The following is a 23463-nucleotide window of genomic DNA, read 5'->3' as shown; positions in this document are numbered from 1 at the left end:
TCTCCGACTGTTGTGTAATTCAGCTGTGTGTTCCGCATATAAAATTCTGGTGTGATTTGGTAGGGAGAAGAAAAGAGTTCTTTTCACTTAGAGAAATGCGTTCCTGTGGTCCAGAGCTGCTCAGGGAACAGCTGTCTCACCCCGGGCCCTGTGGTGTGGCTGGTGTTTCGGGTCCTTTCAGAGACAGTCTGTGACCATGTGGGCAACGTCTTGTCACTCTTTGTCTGATTTGTGTGCTCTAAAGTCCACTAATGTCTTTAACTAAGTGGACTTTGAAAACAACTGCATTGTCAAGTTCTGCTTGCAGGGTTGGGGTAAGCAGGTGGGAAGCAGGAGTCCCCTGGACTGGCGGGTACCCCTGCTGCCCAGCTGTGAGTGCCCCGATGCCTGGTTGTGCTCTGTGGTTGCTTCTGAGAGCAGGAAATGGCTTTCTGTTTTGTGATGGATGCATCCCTAGCCTCAGAGTTATGGCAGCACAGTTGTTGATGATGCATACCTCAGTGACACCCAGAGGAGGAAGGGACAGGACCATTCCTCAGTCCGAGTGTAACTCACGTTCTGAAGTGTGTCCAGCAGCTCTGCAGCGCCCAGAGAAAGCTGTGACTTATTTGAATGGTAAGATCTTTACTTATTGGCAAGGAAGGAAGCCACCAATACAGTGACTGAAAATCACAGCTACAGAGCAGTATTGTGTAACTCCACTGCTGCCCAGCTCCAGACAGCAAGGTGATTACGTTTGGGCTGGGAAATTGGAAGCTGTCTGTATCCAGCTGCAGATGACAGTTAAGGAGAGCTTCTCTGTTCCCTGATCTGTCCTGGGAGGAAGGACGGACTCCGGCTCCTGGGGCTGGAGTGCCGTCTGGTTGCATACTGTCCATCCTGCTCACCGCTGTGCTGCGTGCGTGGACCACTGGAGTAGACCGCAAACTAAGTTGCTGCAGCTTTGAGGGATGTAGGCTTACGGAGCCCCGTGACATTCCTGTCATGTACTTCAGTCCAGAGTCTGGCCTCAGACGGTGAGAGCGAATACAAAGTGTGTGCAGAAAGAAGCGGGAGTTAGCTAGCAGCCACCGTCTCTGTGGATGCTGCATCCTGCGTGTCCTGCAGGGCACCCCTGGGACTCTGCCTGCGTAGGCGCTGAGCCGTCTGGTAAAGGCCAGTGGGCCTGAGGCCTCTGGAGAAGGGGATGCACTCTGGGATCTGCTCCAGCCTGGGCGGCTGCTTTGCCTGGCGCCTGCTCCACGGCCTCTCTCCAGGAGAGGTGTGGAGATGAACCTGCAGTGTGTTGCAGGCTTCCTGTTCACAGCTGTCTGGAGCGTCTTGGTGAGGATCTGTGGGCAGGTGGCCTGTACCACCCGCTTCAGAGTGCTGTGATTGAGGTGGTGCAGAGTGAGGAGGCCCCAGGCATTCTGGGCTTGCTTTCCTTTTGCCTGTGGTACCGGGCTATGCACATTGGGATGCAGTCCTCTGCAGTACTGATCCTGCCGCGTCACGCAGTGAGCTTTCTGGAGAGTCACTGAAATCCTGTGTGCCTGGGCAGACTCATGGTCCTGTTGCCAGCGGGGCTGAGCCAGGTGAAGTGTAAGCTCTGAGGCTTTCACTGGTCAGCATGGGCAGGGATGTTTGGAGCAGACGGAGATGGACAGAGACCTCTGTTAGTGCAGCCTGGGGTTGTGGAGGAGCACATGCTGACAAAGTTTACCTGAAATAGCTTCTTGCAGATTCTTGGAATACTTAGCTGGTTTTCTGAGTCAGGGAATTAGTAGGCAGCAAAGCCTGATTTTTGTCATGTGCAACTACCAGTGTGTACAAACCAGGCGCCATCCATTCATAGCCTCAGCAGACGCTTAGGGAGGAACACCCAGAGTGGAGGGGACGCAAGGTCCTGATGGGCTCAGCTGAGCCCAAGGATGAAGACAGGGACTGCTAGGACCAAGGTCATTGCTGCAGCACACATGGGGCAGACGCTTTCTGTTTGCCTAACTCCCGGGGGTTTGGCATCACTTCCTTTAGCTCAGGACCTGGCTTTCTGGACAGTGGAAAGGCTGGGGTCAGGCATTGCAGGGCCCTGCTTGCTGGGCTGAGGAGTTTGTATTCTCTTCTGTGGCAGAGAGAAATGGAAGATGTGGCAGGGTTGAAAGGACCCAGTAGGATCAGATGTGCATGTGTGAAGACCATTCTGTGATGTTTATGCACCAGATATTTGAGACCTTGTGCAAATAAGTGTTTTCTATTCAGCATATCATATGATTGGATCTCCTTGAGTAGTTCTTGAGAGGTGGAACTCATACCTCTTTAAGCTTGGCATAGATACAACTCTGCTCATAGGTGAAAGGTTCCATTGGGTGATTTCAGTATCGGAGGTCGGTTTGTCAGCTTACAGTTCCTATTACACATGCCTGCAGTAATCAACTTGTAAAGAAAAGATGCTTATCTGGGGCCCTGTGTTTAGAGGTTTCATCTGTGGTTGGATGGCTCTGCTGCTTTGGGGGAGCATGTGGTAGAGCAGAACCACCTGGGTCACTGCCAGGAAGCCCACCAGGAGGCCGGGGCATGCCCCAGTGGATCGGCAACTGTCCAGCAGGCCCGCCTCCCAGTCGTGTCTCACAAGGGATCGCGCCATGAGCGTGTGGGCCTCAGGGCAGTCAGGGTCCAGACTGCAGCGCGTTTGTAGAGCACATAAATGAGTCTGTCCCAAGCATCTCAGAGAAACAGTTCCCAGCCTGTTCTCTAAGTTAGGAGATTTGGAGCACTCGACTCAAAACACATTCTCTTGAGGCTCCAGAGTCACTAAAAGCCGCCTGTCCTCTGGGTTATGTGTGTCTGTACTGGGGTGGGAAGCCCAAGGGCTTCAGGCTGTGCACAGCAGGAGTCCCCACAGTCACAGCTCCTGGGTGGCGAGGGTCCCATGTGGCTTCTCTTGGGGGATTTGAAACCAGAAGATGGGGTCCTCGCTTCCACTCTCTGCTTTTGGGAACTGGGGCAGGCAGGAGAACATGATGGTGACATGGGCCCCTGGGAAGGGAGTGGGTGCCCTGCAGGGTGGTATGCTCAGGGCCCAGGCAGAAAGACACTTTCACAGGAGCAGACATCGCCACATTGTCCTTTCCAAGTTCGTTACTGCCCCGCCATGTTGAGAAGGAAGTGTGTGTTGGCAGGGTAAAGAGGCTTCTGCACTTGGTCCTGGCCTTCCCCCCCACCCGCATGCCTGAGTCCTCCTTTTCCACTACCTCGAGACCAGTATCCTGTGGCAGGTTTCCGTGGAGACCCTGTCTGTGCCCTGCAGTCTGGCCAGTGTTCTGGTGGGCGTGATTGCGACTGCTGCTGCCTGAGGTCACTTGGCTCAAGAGGTCACCCTAGGGTCGAGAACTTTTCTGGGAGACAGTCACAGAACAGTGATATTTTGCCAGCAGGGCCATGCCTACCTGCTCTTGACATTGAGGACATCTCCAGATAGTGAGTAAACAACAGATGGGCTCCAATGTCTCAGCTGGAGGCAGGCACAGTGCCCAGAGGGGTGCTCCCAGATGTCATCTCACTGGGCCCTGTGGCCTGACAGGTGGGTCCCATGATGGTCTCTAGTTGCAGAGAGGACAGAGACCCAGGTCAGGCCTAAGTCACAGGGTCAGTTGGTACAGCTGTGATCCAACCTTGTGCCTAACTGTACTGCCTACCTGGGCCATTGGCCATTGTGACTCTTTCATTCCTGCTGAATGATGGGCACGAGATCAGGCTTTCAGTGGCTTTTCACTAAGAAAATCAAGGTGTGCTTGCTTCATGAAGTGCTTAGTCACGTTGTGGTTTCTAAGTTCCAGTGTGTGTTTAACATGCAGATGGAAGACTGACCGTCCACAGCAGTCCTTGGGCTGCTCTGACGTTCTTTTCTTGTGCCGTTGGTGGGCTACATACGTGTGTGAATGTGAATATTTCTTAATTCTCTTGTTCAAAATGGGCTCTGTTCTGAGAAATGAGCCGGAGTTCATTACTGAGTGCTTGGCACGGCTAACCGCACACGCGATGGAGTTATGAGACGGTACTGGTGCGGGATAGAACAACATAGTGGAACTGTCCAAATTAAAGCCTTTTTTTTTTTTTTTTTTTTTTTTGGATACTTGGAATTGAACCCAGGGTCACTTAACCACTAAGCCACATCCCCAGCCCTTTTGTGTATTTTATTTAGAGACAGTTTCTTAGGACCTCACTAAGTTGTTGAGGCTGGCTTTGAACTCAGGATCCTCCTGCCTCAGCCTCCTGAGCCACTGGGATTACAGCTATGAGCCACAGCGCCCGGTTTAAAGCATATTTTTTAAGACTTTTTTTTTTGGGGGGGGGTTACTGGGGATTGAATCCAGAGGTGCTTTTACCATGAAGCTATAGCTCTAACTTTTTTTATTTTGATGCAAAGTTGTCACTGAGTTACTGAGGCTGGCCTTGAACTTGAGCCATCAGTATTCTTAAGTATTTGGACTTGAATAGGCTTTTGATAACAGTGGTATTTGTGATGAGTTTCCAGGCAGGGGGCTTCTGCTCCCTGCCTCTGGAGTGGGATCGCTCCTGGAGGTGCAGTTCTGAGCTCAGGAATAGAGCCTGCTGACTTGGCACAGCCACCCTCTGACTGGTCCTCTTGGAGACGTAGAATGGCACTCTGAGCTGTCTCTGGGCCTGTTTGCCCCATGCCTGCTTTCAGTCCCTAGGCTCTGTGATTGATGACTAAAGAGATGAGTGGAAAGCAGTGCCCATGGCAGTGGTTCAAGAGCCTGGTAACTGTCATTTCGCCCTTGCAGCGAGAGTGTGGCCGGGGTTGTCCCTGAGCTCCTGGGTTAAGTTAGATTCTCTCCAGCTTTCCTCACCATGTTTTATATCTGAGCAACATCAGCACATGAGATGTTGGGAAGAAGGTTTTGCCTCATGGCCACAGAGACAGAGCTGTGTGGTGACAGAGATTTGGGGAAGTGCTGGGCAATCTTAGGTCACCGGGGCGCGGCTTTGTAGGTAACACTGGCGTATCTTGGCCCTCACTCTCTTAGAGCTTGGTCTGTGGGCTTCCCTGGTCTCCTTGGCTCTGACCAACTGAGGGCTGGAGGTGGTCCCACCAGGTTAGTCCCCAGTGTGTACCTTTGCTTCTGTGAATTCTGTCCTGCCTCGCTGCAGAACCTCCCCCTTAGGAGAAAGTCCCTTGAAATGTCAACGTTTGTAATTTTGATGGGACATTGAATCTCCTTTCTGTGGAGCATCTCAAGCTTCTGTTCAATGTATATAAAATCAGCAGCCCTGGTTACTGGTAGCAATTATTTCCTGCTTTTCAACATTTATAATGCACGCATCACGAGGAACTTGCTGGAGGAAGGCTCACCATACGTGCAGAGTTCCTCGCCGTGAAGCGTACTGCGGAGACAGGAACCTGGAGAAGGCCTTGCAGTGACATGGGACAGAGCCCCAGGTGCAAGGTGAATGCCAGTCCTTTAGGTATACAGCAACTGACCTGAATAGAGAACAAGTTGTACTTGAGAACTGAGGATATAAAATGTATATCTGGAGAATTTTCTATAGAACTTTCGTTTTTCTCAGACTTGCTTCCTGACGTTTCGGTTTTGTAGAAAAACCGTTTTGCCGATAAAGAGCATTAAAATTCAAACTTCTGTTAGTGTTTCATACTAACACGTTTTTCAATCAAACCAGGAAAATGTGAAAACAGATTTATAATGGAAATGTCGATGCAGTTTGAGCTGAAGCCAGACACTCAGGAGGGAGGCTAGGTTAAGTTGAGAGGCTCACAGACACTATATGGCAGCTTTGGGGGCTCCTGTCCCCATGTTCCCAGGTGCTGGTGTGCTTTCCGTTGGAGCCTGGCTTGGGATTCTTTCAAGTCTTTGGGGAGCTCTTTCTTCTGCTTGGGACCAGTGGGCCCAAGGTGTACTGCATGGGTCTGGCTGCGGGGTGTGGGTCTGGGCACACACTGCTGCGGGAACGCGTGTGGGGGGCCACCCATCTCGCCTTGTGTGTTCATGGGTGTAAATCACAGTTATAGACCGTGTGTCCTAACTGGCACTCCCAGTTAGGACAGATTAATTCCATGAGTCAAAGCCTGCATGCTCCATGCCACGGTTCAGAGGTGGTGAGAGTCTTGAGGTCAAGGGGAGCTGTGTTCGAGACGTGTTGATGGGCGTGTTGGCTACATAGCCGATGTAAGCGCCTGGGCAGCCTTCCTGGCGTCCAGTACCACGGGGCTGCTCTGCAGGTGCTAGCAGGGCCTTGTGTGAGTGTGGGAGCATGCGGTATGGCTCCTGCTGAGGCCTCAGCTCCACACGACTCACCAGTGCCACCCCCTCTTTCCTTCTCGCTCAGCTCTGCTAACCGTCAAGGTTTTGATTTTTATGAAGTCCAGTTACAGTTGCTTCTTTCTGTTGCCTGTGCTTGTGGCGCCATAGCCAAATCCAGGGTCCCGGAGCCTTCTCTTGGAGTTCTTGGTTCTTGCGTTCATGCTAGGTCTGTGGTCCACTCGATTTGGGCAGCAGAGTTGGTAGGCTTCGTGGAATCCTAGCCCAGTGAATCAGACATGCTCCAGAAGACGGAGGGCTGTTCTCTTGTTCCTCTGTTGTCACTGTCGCTGATTCCAGGGATGCATCCCATAATGGCTGTACTGTGTAGGAAATTCCATCACCCAGCATTCGCCTGGATGCTCTGCACGGGAGTGTGGGCTGTGCGTCTACATGATCTGTGTTGCGGAGCGCTCCTCTGCTGGTTCCAGGCCCCTGCTGTGAAACCTCGTGGGTCACGCCCACGCCCACGCCCATACCGACACGACACCTTCCTACCGAGGGGAGGGCTGCTGTCCTGGTCCACCCACCGCTGGGCGTCGGGGTCTCAGCTTCCAGTTGAACTACCTGAGAAGCGAGGGAAACAGGTTTGATCACGCCTTTCTTAGCGTCGCTGTTTTCAGGAGACGTAGAGTTGCTTTTCTGAATTAGAGCATCAGATGTATGCTGGGAAAATATAAAATACCGTCAATGTTTTGTCTCATCAGAGACAGAATGAATGAGAAGAAAAACGTTTTTAAATAAGAGTTGAACACCTTGTTTCTGCCAGGTCAGCCGCAAAGTTAATGTTTTGCAGGTATCTTTTGTTTTATCCAGCATGTTTGACGAAACTCTTGTGGCACAGTGACGTACGAAACTTACTCTGAAATGCCAAATCCCTAAGGACCCTTCCCACTCTTGGGGGTCTCTAAGGTTGATTTGATCGTGAGTGGTGGGTTGGAAAAGGCCTTGCCAATGCCCCGTGTTGGCCCACATGGAATGCTGCACCCATGATTGCTGCGGCTCTTGTAGCCGACGCAGCCTGTCAGGGTGGCTGCTGTTAGGCTGGGCTGTGTGACATCACTGTGGCTGGGGCTGAGGGGCAAGGCTGCTGGCCTGGAGTGTGGGTCAGCCGTGGTGGGAAAGGGGAACACTGTTGGATTGACAGGTGCTGCAGGATCGTGGAGGAGGCCCTCTGCCCCAGAGCATGTGACTGCAGGTGTCCTAGGAAGGCCCTTGAGTGTATGGAAGGCTCTGTGTGTAGGTTCTGGCCAGTCTCTCAGGGGACAATGCTCCAGAGAGGAGAGGTGGCAGCAGCACTGTGGAGACCCGAGGCTTTGACAGTTCAGGGGAATTGATGTGGGCAGAAGCAAGAGCAGAAGGCAAGAAGCCAGACCACAGAACCTGTTGACCCTGAGCTTCATCAATGCTAATATCTGTTTCCTATCTTAACGTAGGTGAAGAGAATACCCCTGGTCAGCTGTCTGGAGGAATGCGGTTGAAAAGTAGAGGCAACCGAGTTGTCAACAGACGAGAAGTGGGTTGGCTTGGAGAAACTGAACTCAAAGGACTTTGATTGTTTTTAGTGATGAAGAGAAAATAGCCCCGGCCTTTATGTGCCTGTATTCTAGAGTTGCAAATGAGTGAAAGTGAGTTTACAGCAGTCTTCCTGGTGATGCTCAGCTTCTCACCAGGATGGACATGAGTGACCCAAGACAGCAACCAGCAGAGAAGCCCAAACTTGGCAGAGCCCCTTCCCAGTTCATGGGCCCTCCTAGAATCATGCAGTCAGATGATTATTTTGCTCGGAAATTTAAAGCCATCAATGGCAACATGGGACCTGCTGCTTCCTTGAATGCCTCGAGTTCTAGCGAGAGTGGTGGTGGACCTGCCAGCAGTACCCCAGCCATGCCCAAAATGGGCGTGAGAGCCAGAGTGTCTGAGTGGCCACCTAAAAAGGACTGCCCCAAGGAACCACCCTGCAAGACACTGTGGGACAGCCGGTCTCAGAGCAGCCACGAGAGTGTGACATCCATTCTGCAGAATGGGCAGAATGACCAGGGCGAGGGGCAGCAGGGGGAGCAGCTTGACCTGGGCTTGGTGGAAGCCAAGTACACCATCGGAGACATCTTTGTTCATTCTCCCCAAAGAGGGCTGCACCCCATAAGGCAGAGAAGCAACAGTGATGTCACCATCAGTGATATTGATGCCGAGGACGTCTTGGACCAGCGTGCGGTCAACCCCAACACTGGGGCGGCCCTGCATAGGGAGTATGGAAGCACATCGTCCATCGACAGGCAGGGCCTCTCTGGAGAAAGCTTCTTTGCTATGCTACGAGGCTATCGCATGGACAGTTATGACCCCAAAGCAATGGTCCCGCTTGGGTTCCCTGAGTTTTTCCCCTGTGACTCTGCAATCTCCCCCAGCCTGCAGGCAGCAGCCCAGATTTCTCGGGGAGAGTTTGTCCGCATCTCAGGATTGGACTACGTGGACAGTGCGCTCCTGGTGGGGAGGGACAGGGACAAGCCTTTCAAGCGCAGGTTGAAATCAGAGTCGGTGGAAACCTCCCTTTTTCGGAAGCTGCGGACTGTCAAGAGTGAGCACGAGACCTTCAAGTTCGTGTCTGACCTGGAGGATGGCCGCCTGGACAGGGTTGTCCGCCCTTGGAACTGCCAGCGGTGCTTTGCACATTATGATGTGCAGAGCGTCCTGTTCAACATCAATGAAGCCATGGCCACTAGGGCCAACGTGGGGAGACGGAAGAACACCACCACGGGGGCCTCGGCTGCCTCGCAGACCCAGGCGCCTGCAGGCCAGGCAGGCGGCTGCGAGTCCCCTCTGGGAAGCAAGGAGGACCTCAACTCGAAGGAGAACCTGGACGCTGACGAGGGGGACGGGAAGAGCAATGACCTGGTTCTCAGCTGCCCTTACTTCAGAAACGAGACAGGCGGGGAGGGCGACCGGCGCATTGCGCTATCTCGAGCCAGCTCAGCTTCGCTGGGCTCCAGTGAGAGCTGCTCCTTTGAGTCCTCCCTGAGTTCCCACTGCACCAACGCAGGCGTCTCTGTCTTGGAGGTGCCACGGGAAAACCAGCCTGTCCACAGGGAGAAGGTCAAGCGCTACATCATAGAGCACGTCGACCTTGGGGCCTACTATTACCGCAAGTTCTTCTACGGGAAAGGTAGGAGCACGGCTGGCTGCGGTGTGCCTGGGGTGAGTCCTCAGGCCAGCGTGGCCTGCTTTGCACCGGAGCAGGTCCCTCCGGGTTTGGAAGCCCCGGCCCAATGGACCTGGGTATATCCTTGTCTCCGTCATTGTTGCTGCTTTTGAAATCCAGCTCTGCCTTTGCTGATTGATGATCCCCAGTGTGGAAGAGCCTTCTTTCTCTGTCCCTTATCTATCTCTGTCTCTCTCTCTCTATAACTCTGTGTCTGTCATTCTGTGTGGCTGTTGCTCTGTGTCTTGCTTTGTCTAATTTCGGTCTCTCTGTCTCACTCCATCTCAGTCTCACCATGCCTGTCCCTTCCTGTCTGTGCGTATCACATCTGTCAGACTGAACTTACTCTTCACCCTTTTAATAAGCCTTCCCTGACAGGCTCTGTGCGTGGACAGTTCTGTGGCTTTTCCGCTCCGGTCTTCCCTGTATTTTGCTTCCACCATGTTGCTTCGTGTACTGGACATGCCAGACCCTGTTGAAAGGACATGTGGGTTAGCATGATAGACAAGTGGAGTTTCTTTGTAGTTCTGAGATTGGCTTCATATATTAAGAAACAATTCCCTGGTTGTATTGTTTTTAAAACTCACCAGTCCCTGGTAAGGTGAATTATTTTGCTTTGGTTTGCATCTTTAGGCTGGAAGGGTACCTCCTTCAGAGGGCATGTAGAGTCCTTGGCCTTCCACTAGCGTCCTTGGTTATTGGGTTCCACAGGTGGCCAAGCACCTGGCAGCAGCATGCAGTGTCTCCCATGTCCTCCTGCTTGGTGCAGCGGGTCCCTCGGCCCTTCCTTCTTTCTTGGGGTTCTACTTGTCTGTGGTCTCTGCCTGCCACCCCTCTGCCCACAGGTGCTGCCTGGCAGAGCCCTCGTCCCTAGCGAATGCACTGGCTCTGTTCTGAGCATTTGTAGTTTTGGACTCTGGGGGCTTCCCTTGCTAGGGGTTGGTGTCACTCAGACCCCAGCAGGGCCTCGGGCCCCTTACAGCCCTGCAGTCACATGGACCCTTTCCCCAGGGATGACCGGAGTAGGAGAAGTCATTTGCCAGATAAGTTGCAGTTATAACATTGTTTCCCCCTTCTGCGTACCGATGTTGCCTATCACCCATCACCACGCTGTCGCTAAGTCATGTAGGTCAGAAACGGTCACAGATCTGGGTGAGCAGCAAAGCTGAGCAAGCTGACATTCGCCCTGTGACACAGTGGTTACTGTGCCCAGAAGCGGTGGCTGAGCGGTGCTGCCACAGTCTTGGTCCCACTGTGGCCCTTCTGCGACGGTGCTCACTGTTGTGCTGTGTTCCAGTGGCGGAACCCAGGAATCTTTGGCCTGTCCTCGGCCTGTGCAGTAATGAGCCATGACACAGGGCAGTCCAGGTGTGACTCAGGGCTGGTCTGTGGGGGGAAGTTGGTTGCTTCTGAAAGGGAGGCCCTGGAGCAGTGGGCTTCTTGTGAAGACTGCTTTTGTTGATGAACTGCCTCCCAGGCTTCTAATGCTCAAGATCCCCAGGTAGCTGATGTCAGAACATGCCCGTTCTGTGTGTGTCGATATTCTGCACATGCTTGGTGCCAGTGCATGGAAGGAGGAGCTGATGTTGACTGGATCGCCTCCCTTGGGTTCATAGTGTTCTCAGGAATGCTCCAGGGGTCTCTCCCTGCTCCTGTGATTGCTCTTTGTCGTTATTCTTTTAAATTCTGATCTGTCATCCTTTTTAAATTTTTTTAAAGCCAACATACTTTTTCCACATTTATTAGTTGGTGCATTTTATTTGTACGTTTTAGTTGAGGGTGATCTATGACTTCCTGATGACCTTTCCTCTGTAAGTGACATTTCTTTTGCTTTTTCTGATTTGCTTAGAATTTTTGAGGGCATTGGAAATGACATCAGACTTGTTAGATTTGAATGTGAAATAAAAAAATTAATAAGCTTCAAAGAAGAATCTGTGGCGATGCCTGTGACTCAGGACAGGTGGACGCAGACGTCCAGGGCCGAGGTGATCCTCTCTGGGCCAGGGCTTGGCTGAGGCCCCAACCCAGGCCTCCTCTGTGAGGCCTGCATGAACGGGGAGTGGGCAGCAGTCTCTGCTTGTCTGCAGGGTTCTGTGGCTCTGCACTGGGCCAGGAGGGGCCCACGCACCATGCTCCAGTGCAGCTGTATGCCTGGTGTGATTGAAGGTTTCCTGCTGCTTCTGGTCTCTATGTGGTTCCCAGTCCCCAATTGGTCAGGTGCTTAGGCCAAGTCTGCCTCCAGCCTCCAGAGCAGCAGCCCATGGTAGCCTCGCCCCATTCCCAGCCATGTCAAACAGCTGGTGGGGCCCTTCTGTCTGCAGGCTCTGGAATCATGGGACGCCTGGCCCAGACTGGCCCTGCTGCTGTGTGGCAGATGCCTCCTGCTGTGCTTTGTCCCTTCCCAACATCGAGTGCCTCTCTTCAGAAACTGGCTCCCAGAGGTCTTTCGATTTCTTCTGAACATGTTTTATTGTCTTGTGTTCTCTGGGTAACTTCATTTCAAAAGCATGATATGGCTCTCTGTCTCTGGGAGATGTTTAAGGTGTGAACTTAAGTAAGGCAGCTGCTCATTAGAGGCCTCTGGTGTGGAAGGGCTGCTATTTATGGCAGGGCATCCTCGGGGATCCCTAGGGATTTGTGGGGGCCGTGGCTTGCCGTTGTGAGCTGTATGTGGTGTGGCTTGTCCAGGCGGGTCCCCCTGTACCCTTCAGTGAAAGGGCTTGGGGAGCAGAGCTGTGATAGGTCCCGTCCCTTCCTCTGCTGGCAGTGGCCATTTGCTGCCCTGCTGTTCTGAGGGAGCCCCTGGTAAAGATGTGGTCCACTCTGCTCTGAGCTGTGCCTTGGTAGAATAGAGGGTGGCAAGTAGATCAGACCTTGAGTATCCACGTGCCCAGAATTGGGCGGCAGGGCGATGTGCTGGGAATGTTGGGCAGGACAGCTGGACATCGTGTGTGTGTTGGTGTGAGGTGTTAAGGCCCTCATGCTGCCTCCTGAGTCTTGGAGCTCTAGCGCTGCCACATGGGACAAGCTCCAGGGGAAAGCCCATCGTACCCGCTGCCCTGGCTTTTTCCCACCTCACTCCCTGCAATTGGGCCTTTAGTGATGGCTTTGTTGAACCGCCTTAGGGTTCCCACTGCTCCCCTCCACTGTGGCTTCAGACGGGGGAGGCCGCAGGATGGCAGTGGCAGCTCCTTCCTGCGCTGCATCGCAGGCTCACTGTGGGGTGCTGGAGGTGAGAGCAGCGTTTACTTTTCATGCCAGCTTTACTGAGCATGCTCTGCCGCCATTCCTCCTGAACCTCCACAAGACCTGCATGAGGAGGTGGCACAACTGGGGATGTGGTTTAGGGTGTCCTGTGTGAGCACGTTCCCAGCTCCCTGAATGACCCTAAGTTAACCTCTCTGCCAGATTCATTTTGAGGATTTCCCCTAACAAGTCCACAAGAAGAAGCAGGCCTGGTCTGCAGCCCTTACAGGGTCCCTTACGGGAGCTTGGCAGGGCTCCTGTGTGCCCAGCTTTCAAGCTGAGATTGTCTTTCTGTGTTGGCTACAAAACAGCGTGCCCCAGAGGACCTCCTTCATCTACTTGTGCCTTAGTGGCTTCACTGGTCTTCTGGGCCCAGGGCAGCTCAGGATTCTTTTTGCAGGAACCTTCCAGAAAAATGTTTCTAGCTGCTGCCCAGTGCAGTGAGGCCCCTCGGGAGCTGCAGCCCTGTCATTCCCACAGGATGCACCTGGCCCTCTCTGGTCCCTTTCTGCCCCAGGGTGTGAGCCCTGGTGCTCTGGAGGCCCCACCCCACTGTGAGCAGATCCCTTTGGGGGTCTGTGAGGGTGCTGGGTCTTGCCAGACTTCCTTTCTGGGCACGCTTCAGCTCTGCTTTTCCCAGCCCTGCGCCTTCACATGGCTTCTCTTGACCCCTCTTCTTCAGTGCTACCTTCACCGTGTTAGCCCCTCACTGCAGGACAGTGCCCACCAATCTGCTCCAGGAGCCACTGAGAACAGAAGGCTCCCCTGGAACATAGGAGTGGCCCTCTTGCCTCTGTGGCACCAGCTTCTCTTTTGTGGCTGGGATTATCTTTTGCCATTAGACACAATTGTTCGCTATAACTTTTAATTGGAGGTCTACTCCTGGGAATCGGAGGCCTGTGGCCGGGCAGGGGCGGGGGGTGCTTGGTACTCAGGCACCACTCAGGGTGTTGTGTGCACCAGGATTCACATCCCAGAAGCTTTTGGGACAGTCCTTGAACTCCGGCTGCTGCCTGCCTGCCACACAGCTTGCCCCAGGGTTTCTCTAACAGGTAACGGTTCTCCCCAGGAAGAGACCACTGCCCACCCACTGGTGCAGGCTACAAAGGGTGGTCATTTGTTTGAATGGTTTAGAGATGGGGAGAAGCAGAGCAGTACGTGGGGTGGTCCAGGAACAGGTCCAATGGTACTGCCACCCTTTCCAAGGCAGCTGCAGGACGGAACACACCTTTATGTACAGATGGGCCTTACTGCTGACTGGCGCATGCTTTGAGTTTCATGCCTGGTGGCTTTTTCTTTCTGTTTTATACAGTCACTGACAAAAATTAATAGGCAATTGGACACTATTAAATTCACACGGTTGAACGGAGTGCCATCTAACAATGGGACTATTCTGAGAAATAAAATCTTCCCTCAGAGGACATAATCGCCTCCGCATTCAGCCTGTCTCCCGGCCAGTATTGCCGTCACAAACAGAGGTCCCATTGAGTCCTGGGGGCTCCTAGCCAGGTGACTGCCCAGCTGCATGTGGGACTCAGCCCTGTGGGCCGTGTAGGTAACATAAGAACGCTGCACCTTCTCCTGCAGGGTGCAGTTGGGGCCTGGCTGTGCCATCCACTGTGGCATGTAGGATCCCATGAAGGGCCAAGCACTACCAGGCCTGTTGACCTGGCCTGAAAGTCCTCAGCCAGTCCCGGAGCAGGGGGAACTGGTGCTGGAGCACTGGCTGGGGTCCTTCTGAGTGCAGATCTCAGCACCATAAGCCTAGTAAACTCACCCTGTGTGCACAGACACTTACTCGGCCCCAGTCCCTGGGGTACAGGAAGCCATGGGTGGGCTTCCAGGGCCCACCTTTCTGGGCACCCTTCAGCTCTGCTGTTCCCAGCCCTGCGCCCTCACATGGCTTCTCTTGATCCCTCTTCTTAAGCGCTAGCCTTCGCCGTGTTAGCCCCTCACTGCAGGATAGCACCCACCAATCTGCTCCAGGAGCCACTGAGAACAGAAGGCTCCCCTGGAACTTGGGAGTGGCCCTCTTGCCTCTGTGGCACCAGCTTCTGTTTTGTGACTGGGATTATTATTATTATTATTATTATTATTATTATTATTCCCTTTCCCACATCCTCCCAGTTTTCCTTCTTCCTCCTGAGCAGAGGCTACATAGCCATGGGCCCCTGAGGAAACCCGGTGAAGGCCACCTCCCTCTCCAGCCTCCACTGTTCTTGATTTCCTTAAAGTGTCTTCTTGCAGGATACCATCCCCAGCTTCCAGGTAGCTCATCCTAGCAGTGCCCCCTCACCTGCATTCATGAATGCAGCTGAGCCCTACAGAGCCTCTCCCCTCGGCTGCTTCATGAGAGCAGCTAGAACCAGGCTGACCGTGGGCAGCAGTCACCCCAGATGGGGACCTTGACCAAGTTGCTTCACCTCTTAGCCCTGTTCTGTTCGTAACACGGGGACTTAGCTGTGCCACCTCGTTGGTCGGAAGGAAGTGAGTTGCCTTATGTAAAAAATGCTTAATATTTTAACATTTTTCTGTAATGCCTCAGATTTTCTTTTATTTACTTATTTATTCTAATTTGTTATACATGACAGCAGAATGCATTTCAATTCACAGTACACATATAGAGCACAATTTTTCATGTTCCTGGTTGTACACAAAATAGAGTCCTGCCATTCATGTCTCCTACATGCACTTAGGGTAATGATGTCCATCTCATTCCACCACCTTTCCTACACCACTGCCTGCTCCCTTTTTCTCCCTCACCTCTGCCCTATCTAGAGTTCATCTAATCCTCCCATGCTCCCCACCCACCCTCATTATGTATCAGTGTCCACATATCAGAGAAAACAAATTGGCCTTTGGTTTTTTGGGGATTGGCTAACTTCACTTAGCATTATATTCTCCAACTCCATCCATTTACCTGCAAATGCCATGATTCTATTCTCTTTTTAATTCCGTTTTTTTTGTGTGTGTGTGTGTGTGTGTATACACATCACATTTTCTTTATCCATTCATTTGATGAAGGGCATTGCCGCAGTCTGGCTGGGCACAAATCACGAGCCACCACACAGCTTGTAGATTCAAACAGCAATTCTTTATTCCCAATCTCACACCGGCCTTCTACAAACACTTTCTGGGGAAATCCACGTTCTCTGCCCAAATCCACTCCACTGGGCTTCTGTCTCCCAAATATATTCTGAATCCCCTGAGAACTCAAGGGGAACTCAGGCAGCAGGATATGCCCTATTCCTGGCAGGAATAATCTTCCTAAACCGGCAAAGCCCTAAACTCGGTTCCGCCCTGGTCCTTGAGCAAGGTCACCTTACATGCAATGTCGCTGCAAAATGTCCTATTTCCACGAGTCCTTCCACTAAAGAAACATGGGGGTACGCTGGCAAGGAAATTGTCATACCTACTTGGCTGATGGCTCCCAGCAGGGCATCTAGGTTGGTTCCACAACTTAACTATTATGAATTGTGCTGCTATAAACATTGATGTGGCTCTGTGCCTGTAGTATGCTGTTTTTAAGTCCTTTGGGTATAAACTGAAGAGTTGGATAGCTGGGTTAAATGTTGGTTCCATTCCAAGTTTTCCAAGGAATCTCTGTACTGCTTTCCTATTGGCTACACTAATTTGCAGTCCCACCAGCAATGTATGAGTGTCCTTTCTCCCTACATCCTCATCAACTGTTCTTATTATTTGTATTCTTAATTGCTTCCATTCTGAGTGGAGTGAGATGAAATCTTAGAGTAGTTTTGATTTGCGTTTCTTTAATTGCCAGACATGTTGAACATTTTTTCATATATTTGTTGATATATTGTATATCCTCTTCTGAGAAGTGTCTGTTCCATTCCTTGGCCCATTTATTAATTGAGTTGGTGTTTTTTTTTTTTTTTTTTTTTTTTTTTAGAATTAAGATTTTTGAGTTCTTTATATATTCTAGAGATTAGTGCTTTATCTGATGTTAGTGTGGCAAAAATTTGCTCCCATTCTGTAGACTCTCTGTTTACCTCACTGATGGTTTCTTTTGCTGAGAAGAAGCTTTTTAGTTAGAATCCATCCCATTTATTGATTCTTGATTTTATTTCTTGCACTATAGGAGTCTTATTAAGAAAGTTGGGACCTAATCTGACATGAGGAAGATTTGGGCCTACTTTTTCTCCTGTTAGGCACAGGGTCTCTGGTTTAACTCCTAGGTCCTTGATCCACTTTGATTTGAATTTTGTGCTTGGTGTGAGATAGGGGCTTAATTTCATTCTGCTGCCTATGGATTTCCAGTTTTCCCAGCCCCATTTGTTGAAGAGGCTATCTTTTCTCCTATATGTTTTTGGTGCCTTTGACTAATATGAGATAACTGTATTTATGTGGATTAGTGTCTGTATCCTCTATTCTGTACCATTGGTTTACATGTCTATTTTGGTGCCAATACCATGCCATTTTTGTTACTATTTCTCTGTAATACAGTTTAAGGTCTGGTATAGTGATGCCTCCTGCTTCACTCTTCTTACTAAGGATTGCTTTAGCTATTTGGGGTCTCTTATTTTTCCAATGAATTTCATGACTGCTTTTTCTATTTCTATGAGGAATATCACTGGGATTTTGGTTAGAATTGCTTAAATCTGTATCGTGCTTTTGGTAGTATGGTCATTTTGACAATATTAATTCTGCCTATCCAAGAACAAGGGAGATCTTTCCATCTTCTAAGGTCTTCTTTAATTTCTTTCTTTAGTATTTTGTTGTTTTGATTGTAGAGGTCTTTCACTGATTTCCAAGTATTTTTCTTTACTTTTTGAGGCTATTGTAAATGGGGGTAGTTTTCCTAGTTTCTCTTTGAGAGCATTTGTCACTGATATACAGAAATGCCTTTGACTTATAGGTGTTGATTTTATATCCAGCTACTTTACTGAATTCATCTATTAGTTCTAGAAGCTTTATGATGGAATTTTTTAAATTTTCTAGGTATAGAATCATATCATCTGCAAATAGTGATAGTTTTGAGTTCTTCTTTTCCTATCCATATCCCTTTAATTTCTTTCATATGTCTAATTGCTCTGTATAGAGTTTCAAGGACTTTGTTAAATAGAAGTGGTGAAAGAGGGCATCCCTGTCTTGTTCCACTTTTTAGAGGGAATGCTTTTGATTTTTCTCCATTTAGAATGGTGTTGGCCTGGGGCTTAGCGCAGATAGCTTTTACAATGTTGAGATATTCCTGTCATCCCTAGTTTTTCTAGTGTTTTGAACATGAAGGGGTGTTGTATTTTGTCATGCTTTTTCTGCATCTATTGAGATGATCATATGATTCTTATCTTTAAGTCTGTTGATGTGATGAATTACATTTATTGATTTCCATATGTTGAACCAACCTTGCATCCCTGGGATGAATCCCACTTGATTGGGGTGTACGATCTTTTTGATGTGTTTTGTATTCCCATTTGCCAGATTTTTATTGAGAATTTTTGAATTTATGTTCATTAGAGATATTGGTCTGAAGTTTTCTTTTTTTGATGAGCCTTTGCCTGGTTTTGGAATCAAGGTGATAATGGCCTCATAGAATGTGTTTGGAAGTGTTTCCTCTTTTTCTATTTCATGAAATAATTTGAGGAGTATTGGTATTAGTTCTTCTTTGAAGAACTTGTATCCATCAGGTCCTGGACTTTTCTTGGTTGGTAGGCTTCTGATGGCACCTTCTATTTCATTGCTTGAAATTGATCTGTTTGAATTGTGTGTATCATCCTGGTTCAGTTTGGGTAAATCATATGACTCTAGAAATTTGTTGGTGCCTTTGATATTTTCTATTTTTTTGGAGTACAAGTTTTCAAAATAATTTCTAATTATCTTCTATATTTCTGTGGTGTCTGTTGTGATATTTCCTTTTTCAGCATGGATGTTAGTAATTTGAGTTTTCTCTCTCCTCTTTGTTGCATGGCTAAGGGTTTATCAATTTTACTTATTTTTTCAAAGAACTTTTTGTTTTGTCAGTTTTTTCAATTGTTTCTTTTGTTTCAATTTTATTGATTTCAGCTCTGATTTTAATTATTTCCTGTCTTCTACTGCTTTTGGTGTTGATGTGTTCTTTTTCTAGGACTTTGAGATGTAGTGTTAGGTCATTTATATGTTGACTTTTTCTTCTTTTAAGGAATGAACTCCATGCAGTGAACTTTCCTCTTAGTACTTCCTTCATTGTGTCCCAGAGATTTTGATATGTGTATCAGTGTTCTCATTTACCTTTAAGAATTTAATCTCTTCTTTGATGTCTTTTATAACTCATTATTAATTCAGTAGCATATTATTTAGTCTCCAGGTGTTGGAGTAGCTTTTATTATGTATTTTATCATTGATTTCTAATTTCATTTTATTCTGAGCTGATAGAATGCTGGATAGTTATCTCTACTTTTTTGTATTTGCTAAGAGTTGCTTTGTGGCATAGTGTATGATTTTTAGAGAAGGATCTATGTGCTCCTCAGAACAAAACTGTATTCTCTGGTTGATGGATAAAATATTCTATATATATCAGTTAAATTTAAGTTATTGGTTGTATTATTAAAATTGTTAAGTCTTGTTGGTATATGGTTCCCTTAAGCAATATGAAATGTCCTCTTTATCCATTTTGATTAACTTAGGCTTGAAGTCTACTTTATCTGATATGAGGATCGTGGTCCATGTAAATGGTATGTGTTTTCCTAACCTTTCACCTTCAGTCTGTGGATTTCTTTTCCTATGAGATGAGTCTCTTGGAGGCAGCATATTGTTGGGTCTTTTTTAAAAATCCAGTCTGCCAGTCTGTGTCTTGATTGGTGAGTTTAGGCCATTAACATTCAGGGTTATTATTGAGACATAATTTTTTATTTTCAGCCATTTTTTTTTAAATTTATTTTTGGTATCTAACTTGATTTGGTTTCTCCTTTGATCAATTTTTCCTTTAGTGTAATCTCTCCCTCTGCTGATTTTCATCATTGTTTTTCATTTCCTCCTCATGGGCTATTTTGCTGAGGATGTCTGTAGTGCAGGCTTTCTAGTTGTAAATTCTTTTTTGTTTATCATGGAAGGTTTTTATTTTGTCATCAAATCTAAAGCTTAATTTTGCTGGATGTAAGATTTTTGGTTGGTATCCATTTTATTTTCATTTTGAAATGTGGGATAGCATGAAAAGACCAAATTTAAGAGTTATTGGAATAGAGGAAGGCATAGCGTTCCAAACCAAAAGAATGAACAATGTATTCAATGAAATAATATCAGAAAAATTTCCAAACATTAAGAATAAGTTGGAAAATGAGGCCTATAGGACACCAAACCAGGACACCAAATCACAATAGATCCACACACCAAGGCACTTTATAAGAAAATGCTTAACATACAGAATAAGGATATAATTTTAAAAGTCACAAGAGAAAGGAATCAGATTACATATAGGGGGAAAAATAATTAGAAGTAATACACAAATTTGGGGCTTCCCAATTATTTTTTACATATAATTTCTGATAGTCTTAGTGAAATGATTACTGGTTTGGTTTAATAGTAACTTCAGAACCACTAACGTACACCCAGGACCTGTGGCAGGAGCAGGCGGAGGTAGCTGCTGGACAGGCAGCATTTGGGATTGACGGTGAGTCTCCTTCGTGTTGGCTCCGGACCTCTGAAGGACTGCTGGTGGCAGAATCACAGCGAACAGGGCATGTCTGTGCACAGCTTTTTGTTCTGGTTTGGCTTTTCTGTCAGGAGCACCTCTGCTTTCAGCTAGCAGGGCAGCAGGGATAATCCTGTTGTGTGTTATATGTGCATTTTAGGAGGTGGTACTGAGGTTAAAGAAGGCCACGGAGCTAAGCCAAGAGTAGGTGGGTGGAAGGAAGCTGAGCCCCGAGGCAGAAACTGGTAGCCAGGTGCACTGGAGTTTCCCCTCAGGAGGACACCTAACAGCAGGCCCAAGGACAGGGCTCTGGCTCCTCCCACAGTGAAGCCACAGTGGAGCTCAGCACACAGTAAGCCTATCACGCTCTCTTATTTGGGATAAATACCCCCAAACTAAATGGATGACCCTTCCCCAGAACATTGGCTCTAGGAAGCACTCACCTGTGCCAGCCACTGGGCCCTACCTGCTCAGTGATGCAGAGTTTAACTCATTAAAGTGAGACACAGTGAGTTAAATCTCTGCTCTGCATCTAAACAGAGATATGAAGAAAAAGCTGTAAGACACTGTCAGGAGCAACTGAAATCCTAAATAAAGGGAGGGCATGCATCATTGTCCTGGTTTAGGTTATTCAACATGTAGAAATTAAAAAATCCTTAGGTGGGATGATAGACGTTCATTCAGAGAGGTGTAAATTAGAATCAGAAAGGGCTGGCGAGGCTTTGAATGGAGTGCTCAAGTTAGGAGAGGCCCGAGGAGGGACTCTAACTGATCAGGGAGATGCTCTGAAGGAGATGGGTGCCTTGGCAAGAGAGTCCAGAGTGTGCAGCGACAGGCCTGGGGAGGCCTGGCCTGGAAGGTGGGACTTAGACTGGCACGGGGTGCCACAGAGACCTCGGGCAGAGCGCTGGTGTGGAGCAGGCGTTTTGGGGTTGAGATGTGGTTGGAGGCTGGGGAAAGGAGGGTGAGTGGAGACATGGAGAATAGGCGCTATCCTCGCTGACAGGCAGTGGGGATCCCCAGTGGGGAGCCTTATCTCTGAGTAGAGGCCGTTTCCCCTGGACCTCCTGACCCCAGTTGTAAAAGGGAGGTGTGCTTCTCACCCTGAAGGCAGTGCTGGTCTGTCGGTCGTCCCCCTGGCTTCCACTGAGCATGCCACTCTTACTTGTTGGGCATCAGGAGCAGTGACCTGCCCAGATGATCTGGGCTCTCAATTTTGCCATGAAAAGGGGTTTTATGTATTCACTCTTTCTCCCTAAAATATTTTGAAAATCTAGGTTTGTGTTTGGGGCGTTACCAAACCTGGAGCCTGGTGCTGATGGGCACATTCTGCAAGCACCTCCCTCGGTGGTGTCCTGAGGGCAGTGGCGCCCTGGTGCCTGGCTATGTGTCATTTACTTTTGGAATATTCTTCTCAACATGTCACCGAAGGGACACAGAAGTCATCAGGGTAGTTGACTGCAGCTGAGCAGGCCCTGGGCTGCCTCAGTGTGCACTCTCACGGACAGCGGTGATGGTGTGGGTTCCCCCATTCACCTCGATTCAGGAGATGGCACATGTTGGTGGTCTGTTCCTGTAACTGTTTCTGCTGAAGTTGCAGATGACTACTCTTGGCTCAGCTTGCTTCCTACCAGGCTTTTTTTTTTTTTTTTTTTTTTTTAATGAATGTTGCTTTCACTGGATTTTGTTAGAATAGGCCCTTAAGAGGATACTACACCTGAGGGAAATATTCCCCTTAAAAAGATCTAATCTTCCAGCCCCTCACATGGTGTCCGCTGCTCCAGCCAACCCGCTCTGCAGGAGACAGTGTTCGCAGTACTGGGGCTGGTTTCTAGGCAGCCGAGGTGGAACTTGCCTCCCAGGACTGTTCACATTGTGCCCTGGTGGCCATTGCTCTGTGTGAGACTGGGAGGCGTCCTGCTCCTGCTTTCTAGCACGCTCTCCCCAGAATTCTTGTGGCAGGCACTGTTAGCATAGCTGAAGCCTTCAGGGAACCATGGGTTTCCTCTAAGTGCCTGGTGTTCACTGTTAGGTTTTTTGTAGCTAAAAACGTAAGTTAGGCAAGATTAGCCAAAGCCAGTAAGGTGACATTCAGAAGGGTTAACTGTGGTGTTCGCAAAGAGGGCAGAAAAATCAGTTGTGTGAGCATGCGCCCTGGAGAACCAGCCCTCCACAGTTCATTAAGACGTGAACAAAAAGCACCTGAGGATCTGTGTCTGCCACCTGCTCCACGTGAACGAGTGGAGCGGCTGCTAAAAATAGGCACGTGTTTGAGCAGCATTAATAAACGTGGGTAATTGCTCCCTGTTGGCGCAGTTGCGCTGTACCTCTGTGTGGTGTTGAGAATTGGCTGTTTCCGTGGAAGTCCTCGTAAAGTGTGGCAGGTGCATGAAGCACAGTGACGCCTTCAGCAGAGCTCGCTGATGGGAGCCCTTGTCCAGGAGTTCAGGAGAGCTGTCCACAGAGCGGTGAGCTCCCATCACGGACATCTCTGGTCCATTTCAGGAGTCAGAATTGCTTCCCAGAATGTTCTTTGCTACCCTGCTGACCAGTGTCTGGCACGTGGTCATTGCCACGGTCATCCTCCATGGATGGTGCCTGAAGGTCCTGTGCCAGATGGGCAGGACAGCACCAGGGTCCTTTCTGCCATGGATTGTATGATTCTAGGTTCCCTTCAAGGACCAGCAGTTTATGGGAAAGAAATGACTGACAAGCGAGTATAGTAAGGGATTGGATTCGTAGATGTGGTGTGACCGTAGCAACCTCATGACCTCTTATGTATTTCCTGTTGCTAGATTTTGACCTGGACATGATGGGTTTTAGTAGCAGTGTAATGAAAGGTGACCTCGCCCCTCCACTGATGAGTCACTCTGGTCAGTCTGGATGGTTTGTTAGGTGGCCCCCGGAGCCCTCATTCAGTCCAAGAAGGTTAGTCCCAGGTGGAATGGGCTATGCTGTGCGGTCTGGCTTCTGCGAGGAGCAGGGACCTGCTTTGGGCAGCAGCCAGGAGGGGCATGCACTCTGGCAGCCTTGCCCTCCTCAGCTTTGGGCCAAGTAGTCTTCTGCTCTGATCTGGCAAA

General features: G+C 49.2%; 1 protein-coding gene across 3 annotated transcripts in view; it reads left to right on the top strand.

Annotated features, from left to right (window-relative positions):
• Sipa1l2 (signal induced proliferation associated 1 like 2) overlaps window positions 1–23463 on the top strand; it is a 139891-nt gene that overhangs the window by 53716 nt on the left and 62712 nt on the right. For all 3 annotated transcript variants that reach the window (XM_076872964.1, XM_076872966.1, XM_076872965.1), the window contains exon 2: window positions 7754–9477. In XM_076872964.1, the coding sequence (XP_076729079.1) occupies window positions 7992–9477 (1486 nt within the window). In that variant the 5' untranslated portion in view covers window positions 7754–7991. The remainder of the gene's footprint in view (window positions 1–7753; window positions 9478–23463) is intronic.

This window comes from Callospermophilus lateralis, chromosome 13 (genome assembly GCF_048772815.1).
Source record: "Callospermophilus lateralis isolate mCalLat2 chromosome 13, mCalLat2.hap1, whole genome shotgun sequence".
Lineage (NCBI taxonomy): Eukaryota > Metazoa > Chordata > Mammalia > Rodentia > Sciuridae > Callospermophilus > Callospermophilus lateralis.
The sequence above is the reverse complement of the archived record's forward strand: the minus strand, read 5'-3'. Positions and strand labels throughout refer to the sequence as shown.